The 25,329-nt window shown below is 40.9% G+C and overlaps 2 protein-coding genes and 1 long non-coding RNA gene across 4 annotated transcripts in view; 2 read left to right on the top strand and 1 right to left on the bottom strand.

Moving 5' to 3' along the window:
* Nucleotides 1-319: 319 nt before the first annotated feature.
* LOC138056452 (ceramide kinase-like) lies at nt 320-18,247 on the top strand. Its single transcript, XM_068902246.1, has 11 exons — nt 320-477; nt 3,141-3,386; nt 5,977-6,105; nt 6,792-6,855; nt 6,943-7,163; nt 9,146-9,323; nt 9,838-9,918; nt 11,969-12,033; nt 13,008-13,207; nt 13,800-14,029; nt 17,100-18,247. The coding sequence occupies exons 1-11, from the start codon at nt 345-347 to the stop codon at nt 17,185-17,187; spliced, it is 1,635 nt and encodes a 544-aa protein (XP_068758347.1). The 5' UTR covers nt 320-344; the 3' UTR covers nt 17,188-18,247.
* On the bottom strand, nt 17,722-19,433 carry LOC138056454 (uncharacterized). The gene is made up of 2 exons (XR_011133449.1): nt 19,303-19,433; nt 17,722-18,308 (listed from the first exon to the last, which is right to left on the bottom strand). It is a non-coding gene; the product is annotated as an uncharacterized lncRNA (long non-coding RNA).
* Nucleotides 19,434-19,493: 60 nt separating this feature from the next.
* Nucleotides 19,494-25,329, top strand: part of LOC138056453 (uncharacterized) — a 21,520-nt gene continuing 15,684 nt past the window's right edge. Inside the window, exons 1-3 of one of the 2 annotated variants that reach the window (XM_068902247.1) lie at nt 19,494-20,144; nt 21,529-21,999; nt 24,481-25,329. The exon at nt 24,481-25,329 is cut by the window's right edge and continues 1,347 nt beyond it. In XM_068902247.1, coding sequence (XP_068758348.1) covers nt 19,643-20,144; nt 21,529-21,999; nt 24,481-24,830 — 1,323 coding nt within the window. In that variant the 5' untranslated portion in view covers nt 19,494-19,642 and the 3' untranslated portion in view covers nt 24,831-25,329. The remainder of the gene's footprint in view (nt 20,145-21,528; nt 22,000-24,480) is intronic. The other variant, XM_068902248.1, reaches the window with a different exon arrangement.

Raw genomic sequence — 25,329 nt, 5'->3', positions numbered from 1 at the left:
GTTGCATGGACTTTAAGCCAGATAACAACACCTGTTTGTCTAGTGAATCATTTTTTTTAAGTTAACTGCAAGGCTACTGTAGGTGTTCGATGCGTTTGCAGGAATCGCACAGAAACGATTGTTTTTTCCCTGTGGTGGTCTAACCAAGAGTCTATCTTAGTCTAACCTAATTGAATGATGGTCTTTCTAAAGATCAAACAGACCGACAAAGGGCCTTTTCAAAGGCCAAGTCCATTTTGTCTAAAAGAAGGCCCCTCTTGTAAGTCAGTCAGTTGGGGTTGATTGGGGGCGGAGTCGGTGTGGAAGATTGAGTGTTTGGATGAAAAAGCACTGGGAACTGATACATGAAAACAAATATGGCTACCTGTTGTGTGTTAAAGCGCTCCGTTTTAAATGTCGATGGAAAATCTTTGGACGTTGTTCTTTCGCCGACCTCTCTTTCTTGGGGTTATATTGGCAGTGACGATTGTAGACCGGGTAGGAAAATCAAAATATTTTCATTGTGTTTTCGTCAAGAACGAAGCTCACTCTGCGCACTTGAAAAGTCTGAACCAATTCAGTGATTCAGATTAATTTCCTTGAATGACGCTAACAATTCTCTTAGCTGTGAATCTTGACTTCCAGCCTACCTGTCATGCTATAAATTAACGGTGTGACGCGAGGTTGAAGACAATTTGGAAAGGACCTATAGAAAACCCCATTCATTTCATTTATAAATTCATTATGTCTCGATACCCGGCAACCGGGAAGTGCTTTCAAAAAACTAGATACCCGGCAGTCAGAAATTTTGACCAATTTTCTCCAAATAGCTCGCTATTTAGAATCGCTTGGCATTTCTGAACAAACACTAAATACTCTGGTGAGGTTTCGTTGGTAATTTCTGTGGATATTCATGGGGAGTTGACTTAGTGTGTCAGAACTTGAATATTTTTTAAGTGTCAAAAACATTGAGATTTCACTCTATGCCCAAGCTCAACAGTCGCTTCTGCTTTTAACCCAAGGCACTATTTATAATCGCTTGAGATTTCTAAATAAATATCTTATATTCTTAGAGGAATTAAGCGAGCTATTTGGAGAAAATTGGTCAAAATTTCTGACTGCCGGGTATCTAGTTTTTTGAAAGAACTTCCCGGCTGCCGGGTATCTAGACACGTCGTATACATTAGTAGAAACAAAAATGAACTGTTTCCTTATTTGCATAGAACATTGTTATTCTTGTAGCACATGATTTGGCGATTTTAATCTAAAAGAATCTTTATGTTGCATTTTAGTTATCGAAGTTTCACTGTAATATTTCAGTTAGTTGATTACGTTTTTTTGTTCGTATAATCATCGTACAAATGTACATTTCGAGACCGTACAGCCGAGATATACGAGCGCGTTATTTACATCGTTCAAGACTACTTGCACATAATCTGTAATTACGTTGAAGTTAGTTGACATAGCTGTCAAGGCAGGTAATGGACTTAACTAATTATGAATTTTGAAATTATTATTGTCGCTTATTGGCGAAAATATGATACGGTTTCGAACCCAGTTTAAAACCGAACCCAGTTTTTTATTAATATTCTATTTATTATATAAACATCAATGAAATACCAAATCATTTCACGAAAGGCATCGAAAGGCGTGATTTTTATATGTTACCATAGCAACAATGATATTTTCCCGTGCAGAAATAACATATTAACTTCATATGTGAAGATATCATATATTTTCGAGTGGAAGCTCACTTGGTATTTCATTGGTGTTTGTATAGGTAATCGCATGGGGCCGAGTAAAATTAAGGATTAATATAACGCGTGTTTTCAGAAGTTGCTGAAATTGCCTGAGTCGCGCAGCGACGAGGGCAATTTCAGCAACTTCTGAAAACACAAGTGATATTAATCCTTAATTTTACGAGGACCCATTGCGATTACTTGTTAATAACAAAGAGGGCAAAATTTTCTTAACACTGTTGAGGCACCTCGAAAAACAGACAGCTAAGCGGAGTTAAAACACTCGTTCGCTCGGAAGCAAAACAACTAACAAACAGACAAGCAAGTCAACTTGTTCTTTGCGTCCAAAACGAGTATAGATGATTGTTATTTACATCCACTCGAGAGGAAAATACGAGTTTCATTCGTGAACAACTGTAACAACGATTAAACCAAATGTTAAGCTTCAATTTATTTTATTCACCTGTGCTGTAGAGGTTTTTACCACTTGCAAATATGCATCCGTAAACATAGCAAACGGTTTGTCCAAAGAAATCCACCAAACTTGAGCTACTTGTTCCTCCCGTCAATGGCAAATTGTTCTGTGACCTTTTTTGTTGAGCTGCAAGATGTCGTGGTAAACTGAAAGCCCTTGACGAAAGGAATCATTTTGTTTTTCAACCACACAATCCCGCTACGCCGGGTGCCATGTAAGTCGATCCAAGTTTTAAGCTTTTCATGAAAAAAATCTTTTGCCCTTCTTCTTGTCACTCGAAAATTCAAATTCCAGATCATCTTTTAAAGCTAGTTCTTAATCTTTATGCCTTTTCGGCGAATGCAGCGCGAATTAAAAGACAAACTTCGATGAAGACGAAGTTGTTTTGCTCAAACAGAAGAAACCAACTGAATGTGGAAGACGTACGTTCAGCCAATCAGGAGCGAGAATTTTTGGCGCTCGACCAATCGTGAGCGAGTAATTTTGCCCTCTTCTCAAGCAAAATTAAGAAAAAATACCCTCTTCATTGACCAATCAGCATTTAGTAATTTTGCCCTCTTTGTTATTAATATGATAAGTGGCATTCTCACATGACTTCAGTGGCATCGTAGTTTCTTCCTCTGACGCCATCTTGAACCACTGAAGTGACATGAGAATCACATGTACATGTATGTCATTGGATGCTTGATTGACTTCATAGCTTAGCTCAATTCTCATGATGGCCACACACAGTGAGGAATTTTCCTTGCGAGGCCAAAAATATGAAATGTTTGATTTTATCCTCACAGCCCTCCGAGGCGAATTTCTCACCACAATTTCCCCACACAGGTGAGGAAACAGCTGTTAACCTCTCATTCCTTCCCAGCATTGCTCCTGTATATTACGGGTTAACAATTAATTGAAAGCATTATTAAATTAAACTTGATAACTGTTTTTGTTTTTTCCAGTTAAACAGTCTTTCAAACATTCATTACCACTGAGTGAGGTATTCGCAGCCATTCCGTATCATCATGATTCAGCGCAATCTGCAGAAGAAGGCATTGAGTTAGTGCCACTTAGTAGTTTGTCATTTTGTGTTTATGCTGTAAGAAGAAAAAGGAAACACAAATGGAAGGAGAAAATGTTTATATTTGATTGTAATGATGCAGTTCTGTGCCAGGAATGGTTGCATTGCTTAGAAAGCACTTTAGCAGGTAAAATATCAGAGTTATTAATTTAATTTTCTTACAGTAATTTACGTTAATATCTTGGCAAATTTTTGCTGACTTCATTGTGGATGGCATGGTTGATTTTGATGCTTATGTGTCGAGGTTTTCGGTTTCACTAGCATAAGCTACTTAATATGCTTGTGATTGTGCTTGTGCTTGCGTCGCTAGTGAACACCAGGGTTAAGATTAAAATTCATTTTGACAAATTATAACAACAGTTGAGTTACTCTTCTCGGACCATCCGTCAGCTTCAAATTTTTTGAAACCCTTTACAAACTTTTGTGTAAGCATGGGAGAAATATCGCAAGCAGCAAATGCCCCTCTTTGACGCCTTTATTGACCTAACTAAGGCCTTCGACTTGATCAGCCGGAGTGGGCTTTTCAAGCTACATGTACTAAAGAAGATTAGCTGACCTCCACACCTGCTTGCAGTGCTCTCCTCCTTCCGCGAGAACAAGCACAGCACCGTTTGCTTTTAACGGATCTACAGCTGTACCCCGGAGTCCTTCCCAGTCTCCAGTGGCATCAAATAGGGTTGCGTGCTTGCACCAACACTCTTCGGCATCTTCTCATTGCTTCTCCAACATTTCATCAAGGACTGCAGTGAGGGTGTCTACATCCACACAAGGGTAGACGGCAAGCTGTTCAACATAGCGCGCCTCCCTGCAAAGACCAAAGTAGCCTCAGTTCTCATTCGTGAAATGCTCTTCGTGGATGATGCAGCCCTGACGTCACATACGGAGGATGGTCTTAACAACTTGTTAACCGCTTTTCCAATGCCTGCAAGCATTTTGGTCTTACCATCAGTCTTAAAGAGGCAAAAATCCTAGCGCAGGGCTATAAGACCATCCCCCAACCATCTCCCAATGGACAAGCCCTTGAAGCAGTAGAGCAGTTCACTTACCTTGGTTCCACTATTTCACTTACTATCGTAAACAGCAGTATAGCCAAGGCCGCAGCAGTCATGTCTAAGCTAAACCAGAGAGTCTGGAACAACTTCTACCTCACAGTAGTGACCAAACTTCGCATCTACCAGGCTTGCGTGTTCAGAACACTCCTTTACAGCAGTGAGTTGTGGTCCGCCTATGCAAGACACAAGAAGAACTTAACAGCTTCCACCTCAGGTGCCTGCGCCGTATTCTACACATTACCCGGCAGGATAAAGTCAACAACTCTGAAGTCCTGGAGCGAGCCGGCACAAACAGCATGTTTGCCCTTCTTAGTGAGAGGCGTCTGCGCTGGCTTGGCCATGTCAGGCGTACAGAAGTGGGCCGCATCCCTAAGGACCTCCTCTACGTCGAACTGGCAAAAGGCTCCCATCCGGTTGGCCGCCCTCGCCTGTGCTTCAGGGACATTGGCAAAAGGGACCTGAAGCGCTTGAGCATACCCACAAAGACCTGGAAAGACATTGCTGACAACCACGTAGCCAGCTGGCGCCTTGCTGTGAGGCAAGGAAACAACGTTAACTACTACGCCGAGAGCCATCTACCTTTGTTTGTGGGACATGCTTGAGGGACTGCCACTTGCGTATTGGCCTATTCAGTCATTCGCATCATTCAAGATATGGGGCACAACATACTGTTCATTAGTGGAATTAGCTGTCATGTTACGTGTGTGCACAATAATATTATTATAATATTGTATAACTTATACGATAATCGATGCTTGCATATGAAAGGGATGGGGATGATCCATGCTTGTCTCTGTGACTTTGGCGTGTAAATTTTGGGTTTTGGTGTCACTTAGGGTGTTCTGGGCAAAGTGCCATCATATGTATCATGAAGATCTTGATCAGGGTTGCATATAAAAATGTTATATTTAATATGAAGTAATAAGTTCTTCTTAAAACATTTAGTTATAAAAACGAACAATAAAAAAGAACAACAAACAACGTCTCAACCGTTCCACAGACATTTTCAAGTTCAAGTTCATGGATAAAATATCCTGCATGCAATTATACAATTTCTGAAACAATGGACTGAAAGGTAGAAAGCTAAATACATGTATTTGTATACAAACAATAAAAATAACAGAATACAAAAATGAAGTGTAAATAAGAGGTGAAGAGAATGAAAACTATTAGAAGTGTTTAGCAAATAGCTTTGCAGGGATGGAATCACTCTTTGTTTAATTTTGGCTTAAGGTCCTGAATAAAAAGCATTTCAAAAATCAAGCAATCAAACGTGGTCGAGCACCTCTCAGGATCCTAAAGTAATTTTGCGATTTCATGTGGCTTGTTTCCTTGAAAATGACCATGGAACGGTCGAAACATTGTAGTTGTTCTTCTTTTTGATCACTCGTTTTTCCAACTAAATATTCAATGTTTTAAATATGGCCTCCTTTAGGTGTGCAATTCAAATTCGCAATGAGCATCCCCTCCCCCGGAAAACTGGCCTTCCTGAAAGGATCACCAATGACAAACCCTCTGAAGATACACAACAGACTTTGAGTTCAGACCTCGGCATACAGGTTGAATGTCCTAAATGCTGCCCCAAAGGTCTTCCTGTTGAAGACCACAGACTGTTTTCCTTGCTGGCCAGTTATATATTTAATGTTATTAAATCTTTAATTGTAGGTTTTAATCGACCAAGACGACTTCTTGTGTTCATCAATCCAATTGGAGGAAAGAGACTAGGTCATAAGATATATGTGGAACAAGTACAGCCTTTATTTGAATTGGCAAATATAAAAGCTGACATTATTGGTGAGTACTCTTGACTAGAAACTGGCCGGACACAAGCACTGGAAGTTTACCAGTTTGTCATTTTTCAACCTGTGTTGACGGAACACAATTTTTTTTTAGTTTAACTTGCAGTGAAGTGACTATTAGTGTAAGTTTATTACTTGACAGGTATGTTAGGTAATGTTAAATTAAACATGTGTTGCCAAGGCTGCTGCCTAAGAAAAATTTTCCCTTAGCCCTTCTTGCTTCCAACATTAAAAGTTAGTAGCACGAGTCATTTTCTCAAGGGCCCAGAATTAATTAAAGTGAGGATGAATCACCTTGTGATAAGTTAGGTGCCCGTTTGGGCTATTCGTTCAGAAATTTGGGCACTCGCAAATAAGGCTCCCCAGGTGACCGGGTGACCATTAGGCAGTAGCCTTGGTTGCATTCAATCAAACTTGTGATTTGAAAGGATACAGTACTGCTCTTGGGTGCCCAAACTATAGAGCGTTTTCACTCACATGACCAGCAGCCATATTGGATTACTGAAACAAAAAAAAGTATTTGCTTTAAAATAGAGTTCAATTCCCAGAGGATTAGTTTGGTATGCCATCATGGCCACCATTTCTTTGTTTTGGAACACCAACATGGCCGCTGTGACGTCATGTGAAAATGCCCTATTACCAAACTGGGAACTGTATCTTTTTTCTCATAATAATTCTTAGTTACCCAAAGAGCAAACCATGCAAGGGATTACCTGCTGGAAGAAGGCCTGGAGAAGATTGACGGGTATGTGATCTGTTAGTTTCCTTTCATTTACTAGGATCGTGGATTTTATCTATTTAGCATTTTTAATCTGTCATTGATTGTTTTCAGGGTAATTTCTGTGGGTGGGGATGGAATGTTTCACGAAGTGCTGAATGGTCTTGTGACAAGAGCACAGCATGAAGCCATGGTGGATTCAACCTCGCAAGATTTTCATCCAGTGCCTCTGAGTATTCCCATAGGAATCATCCCTGCTGGCTCAACAGATGCCATTGCTTTCTGTACAACAGGAAATAACGATCCAGTGACTTCAGCCCTTCACATCATATTAGGTACTTGGTAATGAAACAGGCGATGAAAGTGATGTATTTTTCGAAGGTGACGCGGGGGTACCCGAAAAAATCTGAGTGTTCCTTTAAAGGGGTAGAAACAATGACCTTCTGCTTAATAGTTCGAAAGCTCTGCCACTGAGCTGTATATAGGAGCTGCAATTTTGGACAAAACCTGTCGACGCAAAGAGACATTTTTGGTACTCCAGAAACGTATCAAAATGTTTTGCACTTAAAGCCACCTTTCCCCTCCACCCACACTCAATGTTTACCGTAATTTATTTTGGTCGGAAATATACTGTAGAACAGATGAAAATATGCAGCGACATTGACTGTGGTGGGAGGGGAGTGCAAATTCTTCTCTGGGTTAGGGTTGTGTGAAAATGAAGGCGAATTTGTGTCACTGTCTCAACAATGTTGTCCAAGATTACAAGTAGGTCATCAAACGAGGTTCAGATAATGAGATGATTTTAAACTGGAGAAAACTAGTCTAACCAATCCACACTATGTGACAACATCGAAGAGATCCGCGCTATTTCCTTTCCTTTTCGATGGAAAGAGAAGTCAAGGAAACCTCGGCTAAACAGGGCAGAAGAACAACAATGATAGCAATAAAACAGCAAACCGGGATTAACAAATGAAACAATAAACCCTTCTCCAAAATATCAGCCGAAAATCCAAATAAGTTAAAATTAAAAACTAATAGCTGAAATAAAAAGAGCACCTTTACTTTAGTAACCCTGCAAGGTTTTGGCGTATCAGGTTTAATATCAGCTGAGAAAATGTAAGTTGAAAAATGAAAAATTTACAGAGGTTTGTATGATTGGGGGTTTACGCCAATCATACAAACGTCTGTAAACAAGAGAAAATGAGGGGACAGAGACGGAGGCTCAGGGCGTTGGTCAGGATATGTCATGTCCACGAAAGTTATTTTTAGACGAGCGGAAGTCTTTGTTCTTGCGGAAGTCTGTGTTCCGAGACGTCCGCATGCAGTCTTGTCTCGCTCTCAGGTTCTTAGTGAAGAGAGAAAATGGCGGCGCACGTGGAAGGCTAATGAATATTTATTTTCTTTCAAACATCAGACCGAGGTTGGCCTGCATGCGGACGTCTCGGAATACAGACTTCCGCTAGAACAAGGACTTCCGCTCGTCTAAAAATAACTTTCGTAGACATGACATATCCCAAGGGCTGGACCGGGAGCCTCCCTCTCTGTCCCCTCATTTTCTCTTGCTATAAATTTGTCAAATTTCAACTTACATTTTCTCAGTTGTTATAACACTTAATACGCTGAAACTTTGCAGGGTTACTAAAGTAAAGGTGCTCTTTCTATTTCTGGTATCAGTTTTTCATTCCGTTCAATTTTAACTCATTCAAATCCGTTGCGGCCATTTTGGAGAATAGTCTTTTGTGTTCCCCCCCTTTGTCTCAAATGAAATGTAGGTTTTTGACGACGGGAGGGAAAAGCCGGTGTTCTCGGAGAAAGAATAGGGAGCTTAAGCAACGACAACGGCGACCTCAACGAGAACGTTATCTCAAAATATAAATTTGCGTTATTTTAATCGCTTTGACAAGGGTGTGGTAATTCCTCAAAGATGACACCAGTCGGAACGGCACTCCATTTTAGGAGAGAAAAGGAAAATTTATCCTCAAGTGCTGAAGTTCTTCATAAAACCAAAAACTTGGCTATTTCACGTTGTTGTTTTGCTGACAACGGCAACGAAATGGACAAAAGTGAAAAACGCACGTGCAGGGCGTGCAAAGCTATTGTTTTTATCCACTAAATATGCAAATTTGTGACGTTCTCGTTGCCGTCGCCGTTGTCGTTGCTTAAGCTCCCTAATAGAGAATCTGGAGCAGACTAGGAAATCAGTAAACTCAATACTAACACTTATGACGTCGACATGGAATTCTGGAATCGAGCCTGGGCCACTCCTCCCTGCCAACCCTACATTGTTGCTAATCACTTCGTTGGCTTTCTTCTTAAGGTGACTTGCAGCCTCTCGATGTTTGTTGCGTCAAGAAAAAGAATGAAGTTTTACGCTATAGTGTTGTCATGGTAGCATATGGGTTTTTTGGTGATGTCATGCACGACAGTGAAAAGCTTCGTTGGATGGGACCCAAGCGATATGATGTAGCTGGCTTTAAAAAATTTATGTCAAACAGGTAATTTTAAGGTTTTTTTTTTAGTCCTGGAATCCGAATTAATTTGGGTTATTTTCAGTTGTGAAATCACGGGGTTGCTCCGCCGCCATTACCCAAAACTCCAGCGTGGTTTTCCTTTGTGCGTCTGTACGTTTTTGCGTTCTGCAAAAAAGAACATCTCCAGCAAAGAACAACTCCCTAAAATGAAAAAGTTGTCCCCAGCAGGAAAAAAAACAGTCTACACCAATTGCGAAAATTAGTTTCCACAAAACATAGAAAAGTCGTCATTACGCAGAAAGAAGCTACTTCGTGTCACGCGGCTGTCACGCGGTAAATGCTCAGCTCATTTCCTTCCCTTCAAAAATTCAAATTATTTCTTGCACTAAGAAATGTCGATTAAATGGTAAACCTACATTTGAGAAAACAGTACCACAAAGAGTGACAGCTCTGCAAATAAGTAGGTGTGGAAATCCTTTTGTCATGAGACCATTATGCAACATATGTGGTGACTTTGTGTTCTTTCATCTTGTAACAGAGGATATGAGGGAGTAGTATCATATCTCCCGGCACACGCCGTTGACGCTAATCCGCAAAACAACACGAGATGTCGGTCAGGGTAAGTACAGAATCTTATTTGTTCTTTACCGGTATAGTTCTCGGTTGACAAGAAATTTTGGAAAAAAAGGCGAGCTCTCCTGACAGGAGCCGACTGTAAGATTGTTTTTAAAGTCCCAATGAGGCTCATTTTTTACCCGTTTTTTGACTTTTCGTTTGAATATCTATAGTGTCTGGAGGGCAGTACTTCAATTTTTTTTCCCTCGTAGTCTATCCACGCGTTTTAGCGGGCGGGTTTATACGCAAAAAAAAATTGGCCGAGCCAGTTGGGTCCTGGTAACTGAAGAGGTGCGAAGAAGTTACTTCTTTGACATCATTAGTTCCCAGGACCCAACTGGCTCGGCCAAATTTTTTTGCGCATAATTCAAAGGCCTGTTAAAACGGCTGCATATACAATGGCGGAAAAAACGTTTTTGAAGTACTACACACCAGACTGACACTATTCTTAGTTTGCACTCACGTGATTAGACGGCCATGTTAGTGTACAAAACAAAAGCAAAATGTCGCTCGCGTTTTGCATTGTAATAGTGCCAAAATTTTAAAAGACTTTTTCGCTATTGTTCAGTACACTAACATGGCCGCCAATGGCGTTAGGTCCAATCAAGGATAGATGTTTAAACGAAGAGTTCAAATACGGGGAAAAAAATAAGCGTCAGAGGGACTTTCAAGTTCGAGTTCACGTAACTGTTCATGTTTGCTGAAAGAATAAAGTTAGATGGACACTTCGTTACGTTTACTGCCAGCTTTTCTGGATTTGTGCGATGTCCGACCGAGGAAAATGATCAGGGGACAGTTCATGACATTTATCAAACACAATGTGCGTTTCATTATACGTGTACTGCATAGAGCGAGTTTCAATCGAGTGTCGTAAAACCAAAACCAAAGTTATCACTTTGGCCAATCAAAAAGGACAGAGACAATCCAGTAAACCAATTAAAACTCGAAGTAATTACACGTAGCCGACACAAAGCGCGGGAAAATGTGCACGCGCGAGCCATGATTGGTTTTGGTTTCACTTCTGATTGGTTGAAAAAATGGCGCGTGAACTTTGAACCAATCAGTGAGTGAAGTAATGCAAAACCAAAGCAATTCGCTAATTACTTTTGACACTCAATTGAAAACCGCTCTATTCTAAATGAATAGGCTCTTTGCGGGTTTAGGTCGCGTGCTTGGATACCACTTAGCAACGAACTGCTGGGACAGAAGCGCTGCAGCCGCCATTTTGAGAATAGCGACCTTCAGATTGGAATGCGGGGACGTGTGCGAGTTCTCAGTTCTGAGCACGCGCATTTTGAAATTTTCATTCTTTAATCCTAACGCGCGTGCTCAGCACAGAAAACTCATACTCGTACAAGTAGTCGTTCAACCTAAGGAAGTCTTTCGTCTGAAGGAATACTAGTCAGACGAACTACGACCTGCGAAATATTGCATCTGATCTGTCACTTCTAAAAGCGAACACCGAGTTTCTAAAAAGAAGCGTTAAATACAGTGGTGCTCTGATTTGGAACCAACTTCCAAATGAAGCTAAATTGTCGGATTCACTAAATTCATTTAAAAACAACCTCAAAACGTGATTGGGTCATGCCATGCTGCATTCATTTAGTCAAGTAGAGCTATGACCCTCGAAGTTGTGTACGCAATTTTAGCAATTGCGTAGCGAAGCCTCAAAATTTCAGGACTTCAATGGGGTTTGAACCCGTGACTTGGCGATACCGGTGCGACGCTCTAACCAACTGAGCAATGAAGCCATGACGTTGGGAGCAGGTCATTTGTGGATTCTAATTTTATCCGTGAGGAATGAATCAATGAACGAAAGGATATATAAAATGAATCATATACTGAACTGCGGGTATGAAATCAAGTAAAGCTATGATCCTCGCAGTTATGTACGCAATTTTTGCAATTGCGGAGAGAAGCCTGAAAATTTCAGGACGCCAACGGGGTTTGAACCCGTGACCTCGCGATACCGGTGCGACGCTCTAACCAACTGAGCCATGAAGCCACTGACGTTGACGTCTTATTTTTTGTTTTTTGTTTTTTGGTTGGTTTAGGTGTAATGTTTGCAGCAGTGGTTTTGACGCGGTCCCGCACAGACCTTGTCAACAGAACCCTTCAGGTCAGAAGCGAGTGGTTGTTCTCTCTGTTAAACTAACAATTCACAAAACAAAACATTCCCTGAGCAGGAGCCCATTACCCGGAGCCTCCATCTTCCATATTAACCCTCTGATTCAACCCTGTCCCGTATCTTTCTATTTTTAGAAGCACCTGGCAGGGGAGCTTTACTGTGTGTTTTTAACTCATCCTGCCCAAAGTGAATCGCCACCCCAAAAACTCTTGTTTCTCTTATCGCGAACTTTTAAGTTAAAAACTCACGTTTTTGTAAAACAAAAGCACGAAAAGTGAAGTCTCCCAAGTGAGCAGGTGTTCGCGCCCCTTTAGCAGACTGTTGGTGAAGTGGCTCTCTCCGCAAGAGGTTTGGCCCACGTGCAATCGGCGATTTCGTTTTCAGTCCACCGCTGTCTGAGAGGAGTAAGACAACTGAAGTTCCCATTTTAACTTTATGGTCGGCAGATTTCGATCCATGTTTGGTAACTGTCCCCGTGAAAAAAAAACGAAAGCGTTGATTTTTAGGCGAATCAGAGACGGTAGTAATGTCGACTGATGTTGGGTGCTTCGCGAAACGAGGGAAGTCTCGCGTTTCTCTCAGTCATCCACTCAAAATCTTTCAAATTAAACCCCCTGATAGTAAACTCTTTTTACGTAACCTTTACAAAATAATTATACGGCTTCTCTGCAAGGAAGGGAACTATGGTTTTAACAAACATTCTCAAAATGACGCGTAGACTAAACTAGAATAGAGTAGAATAGAATGAATGGTTGTGCTAATCACCCTATGATCCACTCTGGTCTCAGTCCCATGAGGACTCACGCGCGGCTCAGCGCGCGTTTGCGCAAGAGAGTTGAACAATCTCGGGAGACTCCCATCAACCTCTTCTCTGGTCGACCTCGTTCTGTCCAAAATTATGTTGTTCTATGGTCTCGTTTAGCGTAGGCCTCATATATATCAGTGTCCCGTCTTTTTGCCCTTAGATTGCCACTGGCAGTCCGTCAAAGGGCGATTTATCAGCGTCATAGGGGCGAACATGTCATGCGCGTGCGCAAAGAGTCCAGAAGGCTTATCGCCCAACGCTCATCTGGCCGACGGCTGTTTGGATCTCATACTTGTGAAACACACCTCACGTCTGCAGTATCTGAGGCACATGCTCAGATTAACTTCCAAGGCTGATCAAGTAAGTGGTGTCATGTACCGGCGGTTAAACTCCGCAGGGAATGGTTCATAGTTCATTTTACAAGAGGGGTTTATGGATAAAAAGTTGTAAAAGGTAGGTTCTGTTGAATAACTAAATAGCTATAGTAAATTGCAGTTATTACAATACAAAATGCGTGTGGTTGCCAAAGTAGCATTCGCTTTCGAGTTGGCCAACACAAATCCAACAATGTCCTTTTTGGAACCTTCATTCCAACAAAAACAAAAAAAAGAAAAGAGCATATTTTTTTCATTAATCGACACGTTGTAGGTTCGATTCGTGCGAGATTCTGATTAACGTCAAACCCAGGCTGCATCTCTGTTTTATCGTTGAGAGACGACAAGGCAGGAAAAGAGAGAGTCTGGAAATATGGTTGCATCTTGTTAGGAAAGTAACCGAGAGAATTTAGTCGACTCGAAGTACTCGATTTTTTTTTCCGGATATGATATTTTGTAATATTCATCCAGGGGAAAAATGGCTTCTGGCCTTCCCCTCTTAAGGGAAGATGTTGTCCTTACGAAACTGCACTCGCTCCTCATTTGCCTTCTTTAATACTGAAATGTTTAAATTTCAGTTCAATTTTGATTTTGTGGAAGTGCACCGTGTTCGCGAGTTTTCCTTTCGGCCTCTTGGCGATGGTACTGAGACTGAAGACTTGACTGACGGCAGAGAGGAGTCTGGCACCAGAGATGATGACCAGGAGTGGTTAGCCGGTAAAATTACGTCATCTACAGCTCGGCCCCGCCTCATGAGCGTTTGGAACGTGGACGGAGAATTGATTACTCACCCTGGGATTGACGTCAAGTATGAACGCGTTAAAATCCATTCTGCAACTTTGACTGCTCCCGGGAAGTCATATTCCCAGGAACTTTCCCTCTATTTATCGTTTTCTTTGATCGTCGTTAGAGCGAGTTTCAATCGAGTGTCGTAAAACCAAAGCCAAAGTAATTACTGTGGCCAATCAAAAAGGACGGAGACAATCCAGTAAACCAATCAAAACTCGCGAAGTAATTACACGGTAGCCTACACAAAGCGCGGGAAAATGTGCACGCACGAGCCACGATTGGTTTTGGTTCCAATTCTGATTGGTTGAAAAAGTAGCGCGAAAAGTTTGAACCAATCACTGAGTTAAGTAATGCAAAACCAAAGCAATTCGCTAATTACTTTTGACAGTCAATTGAAAACCGCTCTAAGGCCCGGGCAAACAGCTTCAACATTTTCTTCAACGTCCGTTCGACTTTGTTAAACAGCCCCGTTGAAACCGTCTCCAACACTCTCCCTCCACCCCCTCTCCCCCCTCTTCCCCCCTCTACCCCCCTCTCCCCCCCTCTACCCCCTTCAACCTTGTTGTCAAACCATGTTGTTGAAACGACGTTGAATCGACGTTGAATGAGTTTAAAAGCCTTTAATGCACCTTTCCATTGTTCTGAACAGGTCGTTAGTTTCAATAATCAAGTAGGTTCCCATTGTAATGGAAGACCATATCGTTATTGAGCTGGAACAGGAGGTGATTATTGCAGTCACTGAGGTGGAATAAGAGATCCTTATTTTGCGATAGCCTTCTGTTTCAACGCGGTAATCCCAAAAGTTTGGAGAAAACCAACCAAGTTGAATATCCTTTTGTAGTAGTAGTAGTAGTAGTAGTAGTAGTAGTAGTAGTAGTAGTAGTGGTGGTGGTGGTGGTGGTGGTGGTGGTAGTGGTAGTGGTAGTTGTAGTGGTGGTGGTGGTGGTGGTAGTGGTAGTGGTAGTGGTAGGGGTAGGGGTACTGGTACTGGTAGGGGTAGGGATAGTGGCAGTGGCAGTGGCAGTGGTATTTTACATGATTGCCGTGTGGGAATCCGATATGCTGGGTGCCTTCTTCAGGTTTCGCTCAAATTGATCAACAGATCCGACATTTTTAACCTGTTGGGCAAATCATTCCATAACGTACTGGGCCCTGCTATAGGAGAAGCTTCGCTTTTAAGCAATTAGTGCTCGGTTTTGGCAAAGCCAGTTTACCCTCAGAGTTTCTCAGGTCGTAATTAGAGTATTGCTGAGTGAAAAGACGCTGAAGATAATTGGGGGCATGTCCATTCATTGTCTTGTACATCACCAAGGCTTTCCGTTTCTTTCGTCGAATTGATAGCCTCTCCCAGTTAAGGGTGGTTAGGAGGTGGTTCGAGTTCGTATCAAAAGGCAATTTTGTAATTACTCTAGCTGCACGATTCTGCAATTTTTGGAGCTTATCATTCAGGTAGCCACTCAAACAGTCCCAAACCGGGCTGCAATGATCGAAATATAGGTGGTTTTCAAACAACCTATAGAGACACCAATAACAATAGCGAAATGCACGACTTCTGGTGGGCGAACAAAAGAAACTAATGAGAGATCGTTTGTTTTCGTCCACCAACATGGCCGCGATGACGTCACGTGAAAACCACCAATAGCGCAATCGGAGCGTTATAAATTTGTATGGCAGTTTCTTTCGGAATAAAGGGTTGCACGCGTTTGAGGGCACCTACAGCTGAGGATACTTTCTTGTATATTTCTTCAACGTGTTTGCACAAAGTAAGTTGAGCATCTGTACACCTTATTCCAAAATGGCCGCTGATTTATGCGGATACAAATTGGTCCTTGTTGCCTCGTTCAAGATAAAATATTCTTTTGAATTTCAAGCTCAAGAACAAGGCATCTAGGGCTAATTTGAATAAAAACAAAAGAATATTTAAATGCCGGCCATTTTGGAATAAGGTGTATGGTAACACCCAAGTATTGGGTATGTTCAATGTTCTTGATGATTTGATGGTCAATTCGTATTCAACGTCTTCATTTTGGACACTGATATATGGTCGAGTCCATCGTTTAAACTTCGGTTTCGGTTCACAGCCTGTGACAGTAAATCATCGTGGCGGTCCTCCGTCATCCCAAACGAACGCTTACCGAAATAACTGAACATGTTTGCTCAGAAACAATGTCCACCAAACTGCAATAAAACTTAGTGGGAAAGATCTCATGAACATATCCACCACGAGTCCCCTTGGTCAGTTAAACCCTCATTTCACAGATTAAGTCTAAGTGCCCATTTCAGTGATTAGGTCTAAACTTTCGTTTATCTTATTGCTATGGCAATATTTAGTTCTAGAAACTGATTTAGAATGGTCATTTTTTTTAGAGTTATGGTTGGTGTGTATATCCATGAGATCCCTTGCCAACTTAGTTGATATTGAAATGAGTAAAAACTCCAAAATCCCAAAATGGCTTATTGATTACCCAGACTTCCTAGCGACTGATTCGCTTTCTTTGTTTCATAACAATGAAAATGTGCATTAATTAACAGTTAGACCCGTAGCCCGCAAGGGCTACGGGTCAATAGCCCATGAGGCGAAGCCGAATGGGCTATTGACCCGTGGCCCTAGAGGACGAAGTATCACCCAACTAGTCGGACAGAAAAGGCAATAATAAAATTAGCAAATGCAAGTTAAAGAAATATTTATTTGGGAATAAAACGAAAGAAAGCGTCACCCTTTTCGCTACTCGAGGACTATTACGAATAGTTCTCTACTAGCGTAGCCAATCAAAATGCAGGATTTGCATTAGTCCACTAGTTGGGTGATACTAATATCGGATAATGTCTCCTGGGACATGAAGATGTCCCAGAAGAAATCGAAAGCAATGCCTATGCAAATTTTTTTGGGATGAAAGAGGTGCATTATGGGAATTTTGCACGTAGAGAATGAAGAAAGTTCCGTCAAAGCAATTTTTTTTTCCTTGAAGTGATTGCATTAAATCTCGTATTTCAGAACAAGAACTTTCGAAATGTGCAGAAAAAACGAGAACAACTTCCAGCTTCAGCGTTTTTAACTAAGGTTTTTTTCTTCGGCATTCGTTTTTCAGGGTACATCGGCAGCTTATTCGTCTCTTTGCTCGTGGAATTGAAGAATGCGAAGATACGCCGTCTTGTTCAGTTTGCAGAAGACGTTAACGCTTAATTAAAATAGTTAGCTTTTGTGGAATTTTTCTAATTCTTAGCGATTGAAGGTTGTTTCTTTCTCTTATGTTGTTTTATCAGCGATTTGCCAATGCTAGGCTTAATTTTTACTTTTAAGACGCGTTATTTGTGACAGCGAGAAGCCTTATTTCCAAATTGCGTGGCTGCGCTTGTTCAACATGCGAGTCTGCTGGTCGGGCCGCGTGTGACTTCAATTGTCGTCCAGTTCGCCTTCGCCGCTCGGCAATGCTCGTTTTCCTTCCGAGACTTGTTAAGTGCCGATTCAAAATTACACAGATAGCTGCTTTTGCCAAACACACAGGTCTGCTGGCCAGGCAGTGTGTGGGTATGCTCGGCTGCTAACTCGATCTGTTGAAAACATGGCGATATAACGCCAGTTATGACTTTAGAATAATTATTCTTTGTTATCGTTTTGTTTCTGTTCTCGTCATCATCATCACATCGTTGTCGTTATCAAACATTGCAGCTTTTCTCAACAAAAAGAAAACAATCTTATCAAGTTTTCTAAACGGAATCTTTACCCAGTGGACAGGTCACTATCCAGAGTATAATGAGAGGCACTCCCCTATATTAAAAAGTAAATAAATAAATTAACAAATGATTAAGAAGGAGATTAAAAAAATTAAAAATACAATGGCTAGCGATGGCAGGGGCAGGTTCTGGATGCGTACGTACGCTCTATTTGAGCGGCGTGAAAACGGCTCTTTGATGTCCTCGTGCCCGCCATAAGTCGTCTCATGTCAAAATTAATACCGGTAAATTTGCCAGGAGTGTCTGCTTCAGATTTAATGGCCAAGATCAAATTAATAACTTTTGTCGCAATAATCTACATTCTCGTTTTCTATCAATAAATCGCTATTTTGATTTCCTATCATTGTATGAATAATGTAATGAAATATTGTAGAAACATGATTGTAAAGAATATTTAATATGGTGGTTGAAATGAACCATGTGAAAGATTTTTGTTTTAATTCAAAGTACATGTAGCTGCCTTAATCTATTTTAAAACATGAATATAGAATATTCAATTTAATCCATGGCTGGCTTGTTTGATTTCTTCCGCATTTTGTCCCTCGAAAAGCTTCGTTGGAAACCTTTAAAAAGAATTCAGTTTCAACTATTACCATGAATAATTTTAAATCAAAGTAATTTATCTTCACACTGACATTTTTCTTTTGATAAAAGCCATCGTCCGGGAAAAAAATGAATTTATGAATCGCTTATTTTTATTTCCGTTCCTGTCGCCGCCGTCTTGAATAATTGTACAATTCGCACACAAGCTCGTTGTGTGCGAATATATAACAATGGCGAAACGACGAAAACAGGCTTTTGGGATGTGAAAATACGGCTGCGAAGCGGAGTAAGGACAAAGAAGTGCTTTCTGTGGTTTGTGTCCCGAAAGATTCGAAGTTCTCTCGGGGAATTTCGAGCCCTGACTGTTATTGGTTCCCGCGGGCTCCGGTACGGTACGGTGCGAAAATTCTGGTCGATTGGATCATGTGGTGTTTTGGTGCTTGAGGGAAAGAAATAGATTCTGTCAGGATACTAGCTCGTAGTAACATACGTCAACGGATCTGGCCTAAAAATTCCGGGTTTAATTATTTTTATGGTTTAAATTTGAATTATTAATTAGTTGCCAAAAACACGTAAAAGTGATACGAACTGTTTTGAAACAACTGACCAGGTGTGTGTTTAAATTTTGCGTTTTTCTGCGATACGGATAACATCCCATTAGTGGATTCAACATGAATATAATAGTAAGAACAACATGACATAACTAGATTCAACATAAGTATTTTGATATGAAGAGAACTTGTGGTAATATATCAAACAGTGGGCGTCCTGATTAGGATTTACAAAAGCACAATCATTTCGGTTACCAGACCTTAAGTTTTTTTCATGAAAGAGAATATTTATCACTTTCTATGAGAAAAATATATCTTTTGATAAATATTGTTCAAATTGTAGAATCCTTTAAAGGGTTGAGCGTAAGAGGTATTGGTCGTCATGGAAACGTTGACATCACAGGCACAATGTTTTTTTTTTTTTAATTTTTGAAAATCAAATTCATACTTTAAAATTGTTTACCTTTAGCTTTTGAATCCCCCTCTCGATGTGAAAGAAAGATTTGCTTGCTATGTGCCTTATTTTCTTGTGCAGCTGATAAACAAGGAATTGTGTTTGACCTTTGAGTCGCCATTTGGTTCATTTGCAATTCTAATTGATTCGGCTTTGTTTTCTCCAACGCGGAAAAAGCGCAATAAATTACCGCCTGTGAACTGGAGTATTTATTCATAAGACGGCGGGGCCAATTTGCTTTGATCGGCGTTCAAATCGTGGCGCAAACCTCTCTTATGAAGCCGTTTATAAATTAAAAGTAGAAGACAAGCGAATCAATAATCTTATTTTAGACTTAAATGAATGGACAATGTGGGATCGAAGGATGGAAAGTTACAGTAAATGTAGCCCTGAAAGAGACGAGAATCCAGCCGCTTTGAAAAAGCGATCTAACTGGCTAAATGTTCTTTGCTTCTACATCTTTGGTACGATGGGCTTCTTTTATCAAGAAATGTTATACACGGCGTCTGAGGACATTCTTAGCGGCCGACAACTTCCAACTGCTACAATACTAGTTACTTTTGTAACACCCTTAGCGGCGATAAAGCTTATAGCGCCATGGTTTATCCAAAAGATTTCTTATGTCTTCAAAGTTTGTTTCATCTCGACGTGCATGGTAACAGGGCTGGCTTTGATCATCTTCACCGAAGACATGCGGTTGAAATTAGTAGGAATAGCGGTGAACGCCGTAGCTACAGGGGTGGCCGAAGTTGTATTTCTCGCCTTAACGTCATTTTATCCTCAGGTGTGTATCAGTGCATTTGTTGCTGGAACCGGAATGGCGTCGCTTGTCTCTCCTCTATACTATACAGGTAGGAAGACGGTCATGTCAATTGTGTTAATTCCCAGCAGGCGAAAACACTAACAACAGAAGTGACGCTTCGCGTGAGCTGTTCTTCTCCTTCTGTTAGTTCTTTACGCTTCAGTTACTAACAGTCACAAAGGGTTGGCCAAGCAATATATAATATTTAGATTTACCGCAAGGTTTATAAATGACGAAAGAAAGAAAAATATCGAGTCTTCGTAAGTTTTGTACTCTCACAGAGTACATTAGAAGGGTTTCAGAAGCCTCGATTTCTTGTAATAACCAGTCAATTTCGGTTAATGCTAAATCGGTTCACGAACATTCGGCAACTTCGCCCTCAAATTCAACTAATTCTTTCGTCTTACCCTTTTTTAATGAAAAGCGGTACATTCAAGCCGTATCCTTCAAGTGATATCTAAACTTTACGTTTCTCATTAAAGTTTAAATCGCAGTTTTTGGCCTCCTTTTAAAATAAAAGATGCGATTTTGGCTTGAAGATAACCATGAATTCTCAGCACAACTTATTGGTGAATATAATTCACTAAAATGCTTGAGTTTGTATGCGGATCAAATCGTCTGTTTGAGATTCTGCTTTTTGGCTTGTTCTTAATTTTGGAGGAAATCTCAAAAAGCGTATAGCATCAAATTTGCAGGCATTGATGGCCATTTTCATGAACAAAAATGTGATTTGTTTGTTTGCTTTCTGAGGTAGTCTTGAACTTCTCGTCGGTCAGTGTTCTCGTATTTTAATGTTTGCTTTATGCCTGACATTTGCATTTCAATATGTTAACGAAAGTGTGATTCTCTTGACAGAAACATCCGACTTGCATCTAGTTAGTAAAAACACCTGTTCTTTGCTTTTCGCGCTGTCTAGAACATGGCCTTTCCGGGGAACATAATAACCGATTTTTCGCGGCGATTGGTGAATCAAGAATCCCTTGTCCAACGAATCATCAAACGACTTAAGGCAACTGTAGACGAAAGTTTTGTCAAGAAAATTCATGTGCAGTTTTTAGCTTTGAAAACGAAGACCAGGTGTGTCTGAGAAAACACTTTTTTGGCCCATCTGAAAACCGTTTTTATGAAACCTTCGTCCACTCATTCTAAAAGATGTCTTTCAACATGCTTTCAAGACGTCGCAAAATAGCTTCAAAGTTAACTTTCAGTGGTGATTCTCTATAAGTAAACGTCTTTCTTCTGGCATTCAAATGAATTATCGTTTCCGAAATTTCAGAGCTTTCGGGGAAAAAAACGTTATTCCAAGAGCGTCGCGATCAAGCTCAATACAAGTTTTGATGCCATCAAGTAGACCATGTCTGAGTGACTGCGTGTCTTTGTTGTATAATTTTTATAGTTTATAAAGTTGTTGTTTTTTTCTTTTTTTCCCTCAGGAGTTACAATATGGAGTTGTGTGTCACCCAAGACAGCCATCACACTCACGATTCCTCTGCCGGCGTTGATAATCATATTTTACGCTCTTTTAGACAGGGAGAACATAGCAAACGGAAATGGCGCTGAACACAAAAATGTACGATATACAATCGTTGGGTCCGAGCCTGACAGTCCGCACCAATCAACTGAAAAATCTCAATTTAGCCAAAAACTTCGCATCGGTTTCAAGATTCTCCCCTTTATCATCCCGCTGTTTCTAAGCTTCTTCGCCGAGTACATGTCCAATTCTTCCGTTATTACAACCATTGGTTTCCCTGATTCTCATGTGCCTCCTAGAGATCATTTTCTTTTCTATTCTCTCTCGTACCGGATTGGAAAATTCATTGGTAGGAGTTATCTGTTTCTATTTGCCTGCCTTCCTTCTGAGGCTGTGGATTTTCTGACTTGCAACAAGACGTGGGTGTTTGCAGGTAGGTGATGGGCATCAGTCAAGGGTAAATATCGTCATATATCATATCATATCTTATCTTTATTTACCCTCGGATTTTAGAGTACATTGATGTAGCTAGTATCTCCGAGCACGTTCACCCTCCCAACCACGATACACTACAGCTTCGGGGCATCTTTCACTTCCTAAAATAAAATTGAAAACTGCGTAATAAGCAGTCTGGCTAAAGTTCCCCATAGGGCAAGTTTCAATCGAGTGTCGTAAAGCCAAAACAAGAGTAATTACTTTGGCCAATCAAAAAGGACGGAGACAATCCGATAAACCAATCAAAACTCGAAGTAATTACACGCAGCCGACACAAAGCGCGGGAAAATGTGTACGCGCGGGCCACGATTGGTTTTGGTTTCACTTCTGATTGCATGGTTGAAAAAGTGGCGCGAAAACTTTGAACCAATCACTGAGCGAAGTAATGCAAAACCAAAGCAATTCGCTAGTTACTTTCGACACTCAATTGAAAACCGCTCTAAATAATTGTAAATTAGTCCTGAAGGGCCCCGAGGGGAGAAACTAATAGCTTCACTTTACTTCACATCCGGGACAGACCGCAACACCGGAAACTACCAGTGCCCTCTCTTTACGAATAGTGTCCTGGTTCTTTCACGTCTTACAGAGTTATGAACATTGAAGGGTTGTGAGACGCGGCCTACGGTTTATTGCCCTTTATATCCGAGAAGATTAGAGAATCTAACCATTTGCAGATGTCATTACAAAGGCAGCACTTTCTCCTCAGTTATTTAAAGACCCTGAGTGTTAATCTGGCTGTAGTCGAACTCACGAACTCCCGCATGGCAGCCCGGTGTTCAACCAACTGAGCCACAGGTGCGCAGTAAGGTTGTTTAGCATACTTATTGCATGGAAACTGTCCAAGAACTAGTCTGCTATGAGCCTCGTGGAATTTTTGTGGCAAAAATTAAAAAATATAGATATGGTGGGTTGCTGACGTCCGGACAGATCCTCAAGGTGATTTCACGTCGTTGTTAAAACGAAAATACGGACTTAAAGGTCTACAAAGGCGACGTCTTTCGCGATTATTCCATCGGGTTCACGTCTTACAATGTGGACGAATTATCCTAAAACTAAATTATGATAAAGTTTCGATATAACGCGCGCTCTGATTGGTTAAAACAGCGTGCCAATGCACGGCTGACACCACTCGCAGCATTTAAAAAATAAAGTTTTGCAAAAATTAGCCAAATGCGCGACGAACTTAAGAAATTCTTTATTATCAAACAAATAAAGAAGCCTCGCCTGTGATCTGTTTAAACAAATTGATGTCAGTTTTTCATGCGTCTGTCCTGTTATTGATCATGAATTTCGTTTTAACATTGTCAAAGTAGCTGTGGATCCACAATATTATGACGAAATTCATTGTCAATAACAGGACAGACGCATGAAAAAATGGCATCAATTTGTTTTTGACCAAAGGAAGAGGGGTGGGTCAAAATTAAGTCAAAACACGAGAAGAACGGGAGACAAAAGTGCGAGAAACTTCAATTTCATTCAATCGGACGCGAGCAATATCGCGTCAATATCATGTGTCTATCCTCTTATTGACAATAAAAATTAGCCAATGAGTGCGCGAGAATTTGGCAGTCATGGTAAAATTCGTTGTAAAGCACTTTGGAAGCGGATAGAACTAACAAGAAGATAGGCATGTAGTTCCCGGTGTTGTGGTCTGTCTTCTGTGGTGTATCATGGTTGGGAGGGTAAATGCTCGGAGAAATTAGCTACACCAAGCTACTCTAAAAATCCGAGGGTAAATAAAGAGATATGATATGATGAGGGAAAACACTTGACTCTTCGTCTCTTGTTTCCCCTCGGTACACTTCTTCCGCTTCCTGCGTGCTTTACAACGGAATAGATCACAGGCGAGGCTTCTTTATTTGTAAACCGGGATGAGTGGTCAGTTGAGAGTAAAAATACGGAATTAAAGGTTCACATTTGTACGCTCGTGTTGTTGTTAAGATCTCGAAGTCTTTTATTTAATTAATTATGCAGGGTACCGACAAAATATAAGAAAAAATCAGAGATAGAATACGTACCGCACATGCCACGATTAGTTTTTTTCTCTTTTTGACCAATAATATTACAGTTGTAATGTTTTGTCGCGTGTTGCGTTCAACACAACAACAGTCTGCCATTGGTTGCGTCGTGTTAAAACGCACGACCAGGACACTCAGAGCTACTTTTTTGGCTTATTTAAGCTGGTGTTTCATACTGTTCTTGCTTTCGTCGATGTCACTCTTGCAAAAATCGCGGCCCGTGTATGAAGACGAAAATGCTAGTGTCACTACTCGCGTACCCTAGATAGCTAAGCGTGCAAGAAAATAAACCAAATAAACAGGTTCAAAGAAACGGAATCGTACCAAAGATGGCATCGAACCTTATTTGGATTTAAAAAGAGAAAAAACACTTACCTTCATGCGTGTTTTCTTCCCCGCAGCACTGGAAATATCCCATTTAATCTTCTTTCTGTTCGAGTCTTGGTATCACTTTGTCGGCTACATCTGGATCGTTATTGCTCTGTGTTCTACGCTTGGACTCGTGGCTGGAATGATTGTCTTGCACTCGCCTTTCGCCGTCTCACGTTTTGTTTCACCCGAGGAGAGAGAATTTGCCCTGGGACTGCTGACAGTCGGAAACTCTTTGGGTGGCCTGGTGGCTGGTTTTGTTGGTCTTGCTGTGGAGCCATTCCTCACGGATAAATGCGTGCAACATTTTTCTGCCGCGCAAGAATTCTGTTTTACAAGACATAAAAACATGACTGGGTGGGAATTTAATATTCATTGTTAGACTGTACAGTATATACCAAAAAAAGTGGATTCCGTTGAAGGCGCGCTGTGATTGGCTACTCAAACTTCGAATATCCCTTGCCATTCAACCTCCGCGCAACTCGCGCGAGATTGCGCTCGCGGTTCTGACTTCGGTGAATAGTTGTTAATAGACCAATTTTGATATATTAAAATTCAGTTTCAAAAAAGGCATCATCTCGAGGCTCTGGGAAATGAATATAATGATTTGTATGAGTTTATTTCCCAGAGCCTCGAGATGATGCATTTTGTTTAGGACTGCATTTTAATATATTAGTAAACTGAACCTGACACACAGTCTCTTGCTGAGGATCCTGTGGCCTGTGCTCAAGGTTGGTAAAGATCATTTCATAGACCGAATGCATAAATGGCGGCCAAAAAAATATTCTTTTGTTTATGTGCTTATTAGCCTCACTAGCCTCGTTTGCATGAACAAAATACAAAAGAAAGGTTGCTTGAGAGCGAGGCTAGTGAGTCTCATT

The sequence above is a fragment of the Montipora capricornis genome, chromosome 7, assembly GCF_036669925.1.
Source record: "Montipora capricornis isolate CH-2021 chromosome 7, ASM3666992v2, whole genome shotgun sequence".
Taxonomy (NCBI): Eukaryota; Metazoa; Cnidaria; class Anthozoa; order Scleractinia; family Acroporidae; genus Montipora; species Montipora capricornis.
This window is presented reverse-complemented; position numbering and strand designations above follow the sequence as displayed.

Bases quoted from the DNA above. Each gene is read 5' to 3' on its own strand.
- LOC138056452 (XM_068902246.1), top strand. From the start codon at position 345: ATGAAAACAAATATGGCTACCTGTTGTGTGTTAAAGCGCTCCGTTTTA. The intron at 7,164-9,145 runs GTACTTGGTAAT...TTTCTTCTTAAG, and splicing joins AGCCCTTCACATCATATTAG to GTGACTTGCAGCCTCTCGAT. The intron at 9,324-9,837 runs GTAATTTTAAGG...ATCTTGTAACAG, and splicing joins AAAAAATTTATGTCAAACAG to AGGATATGAGGGAGTAGTAT.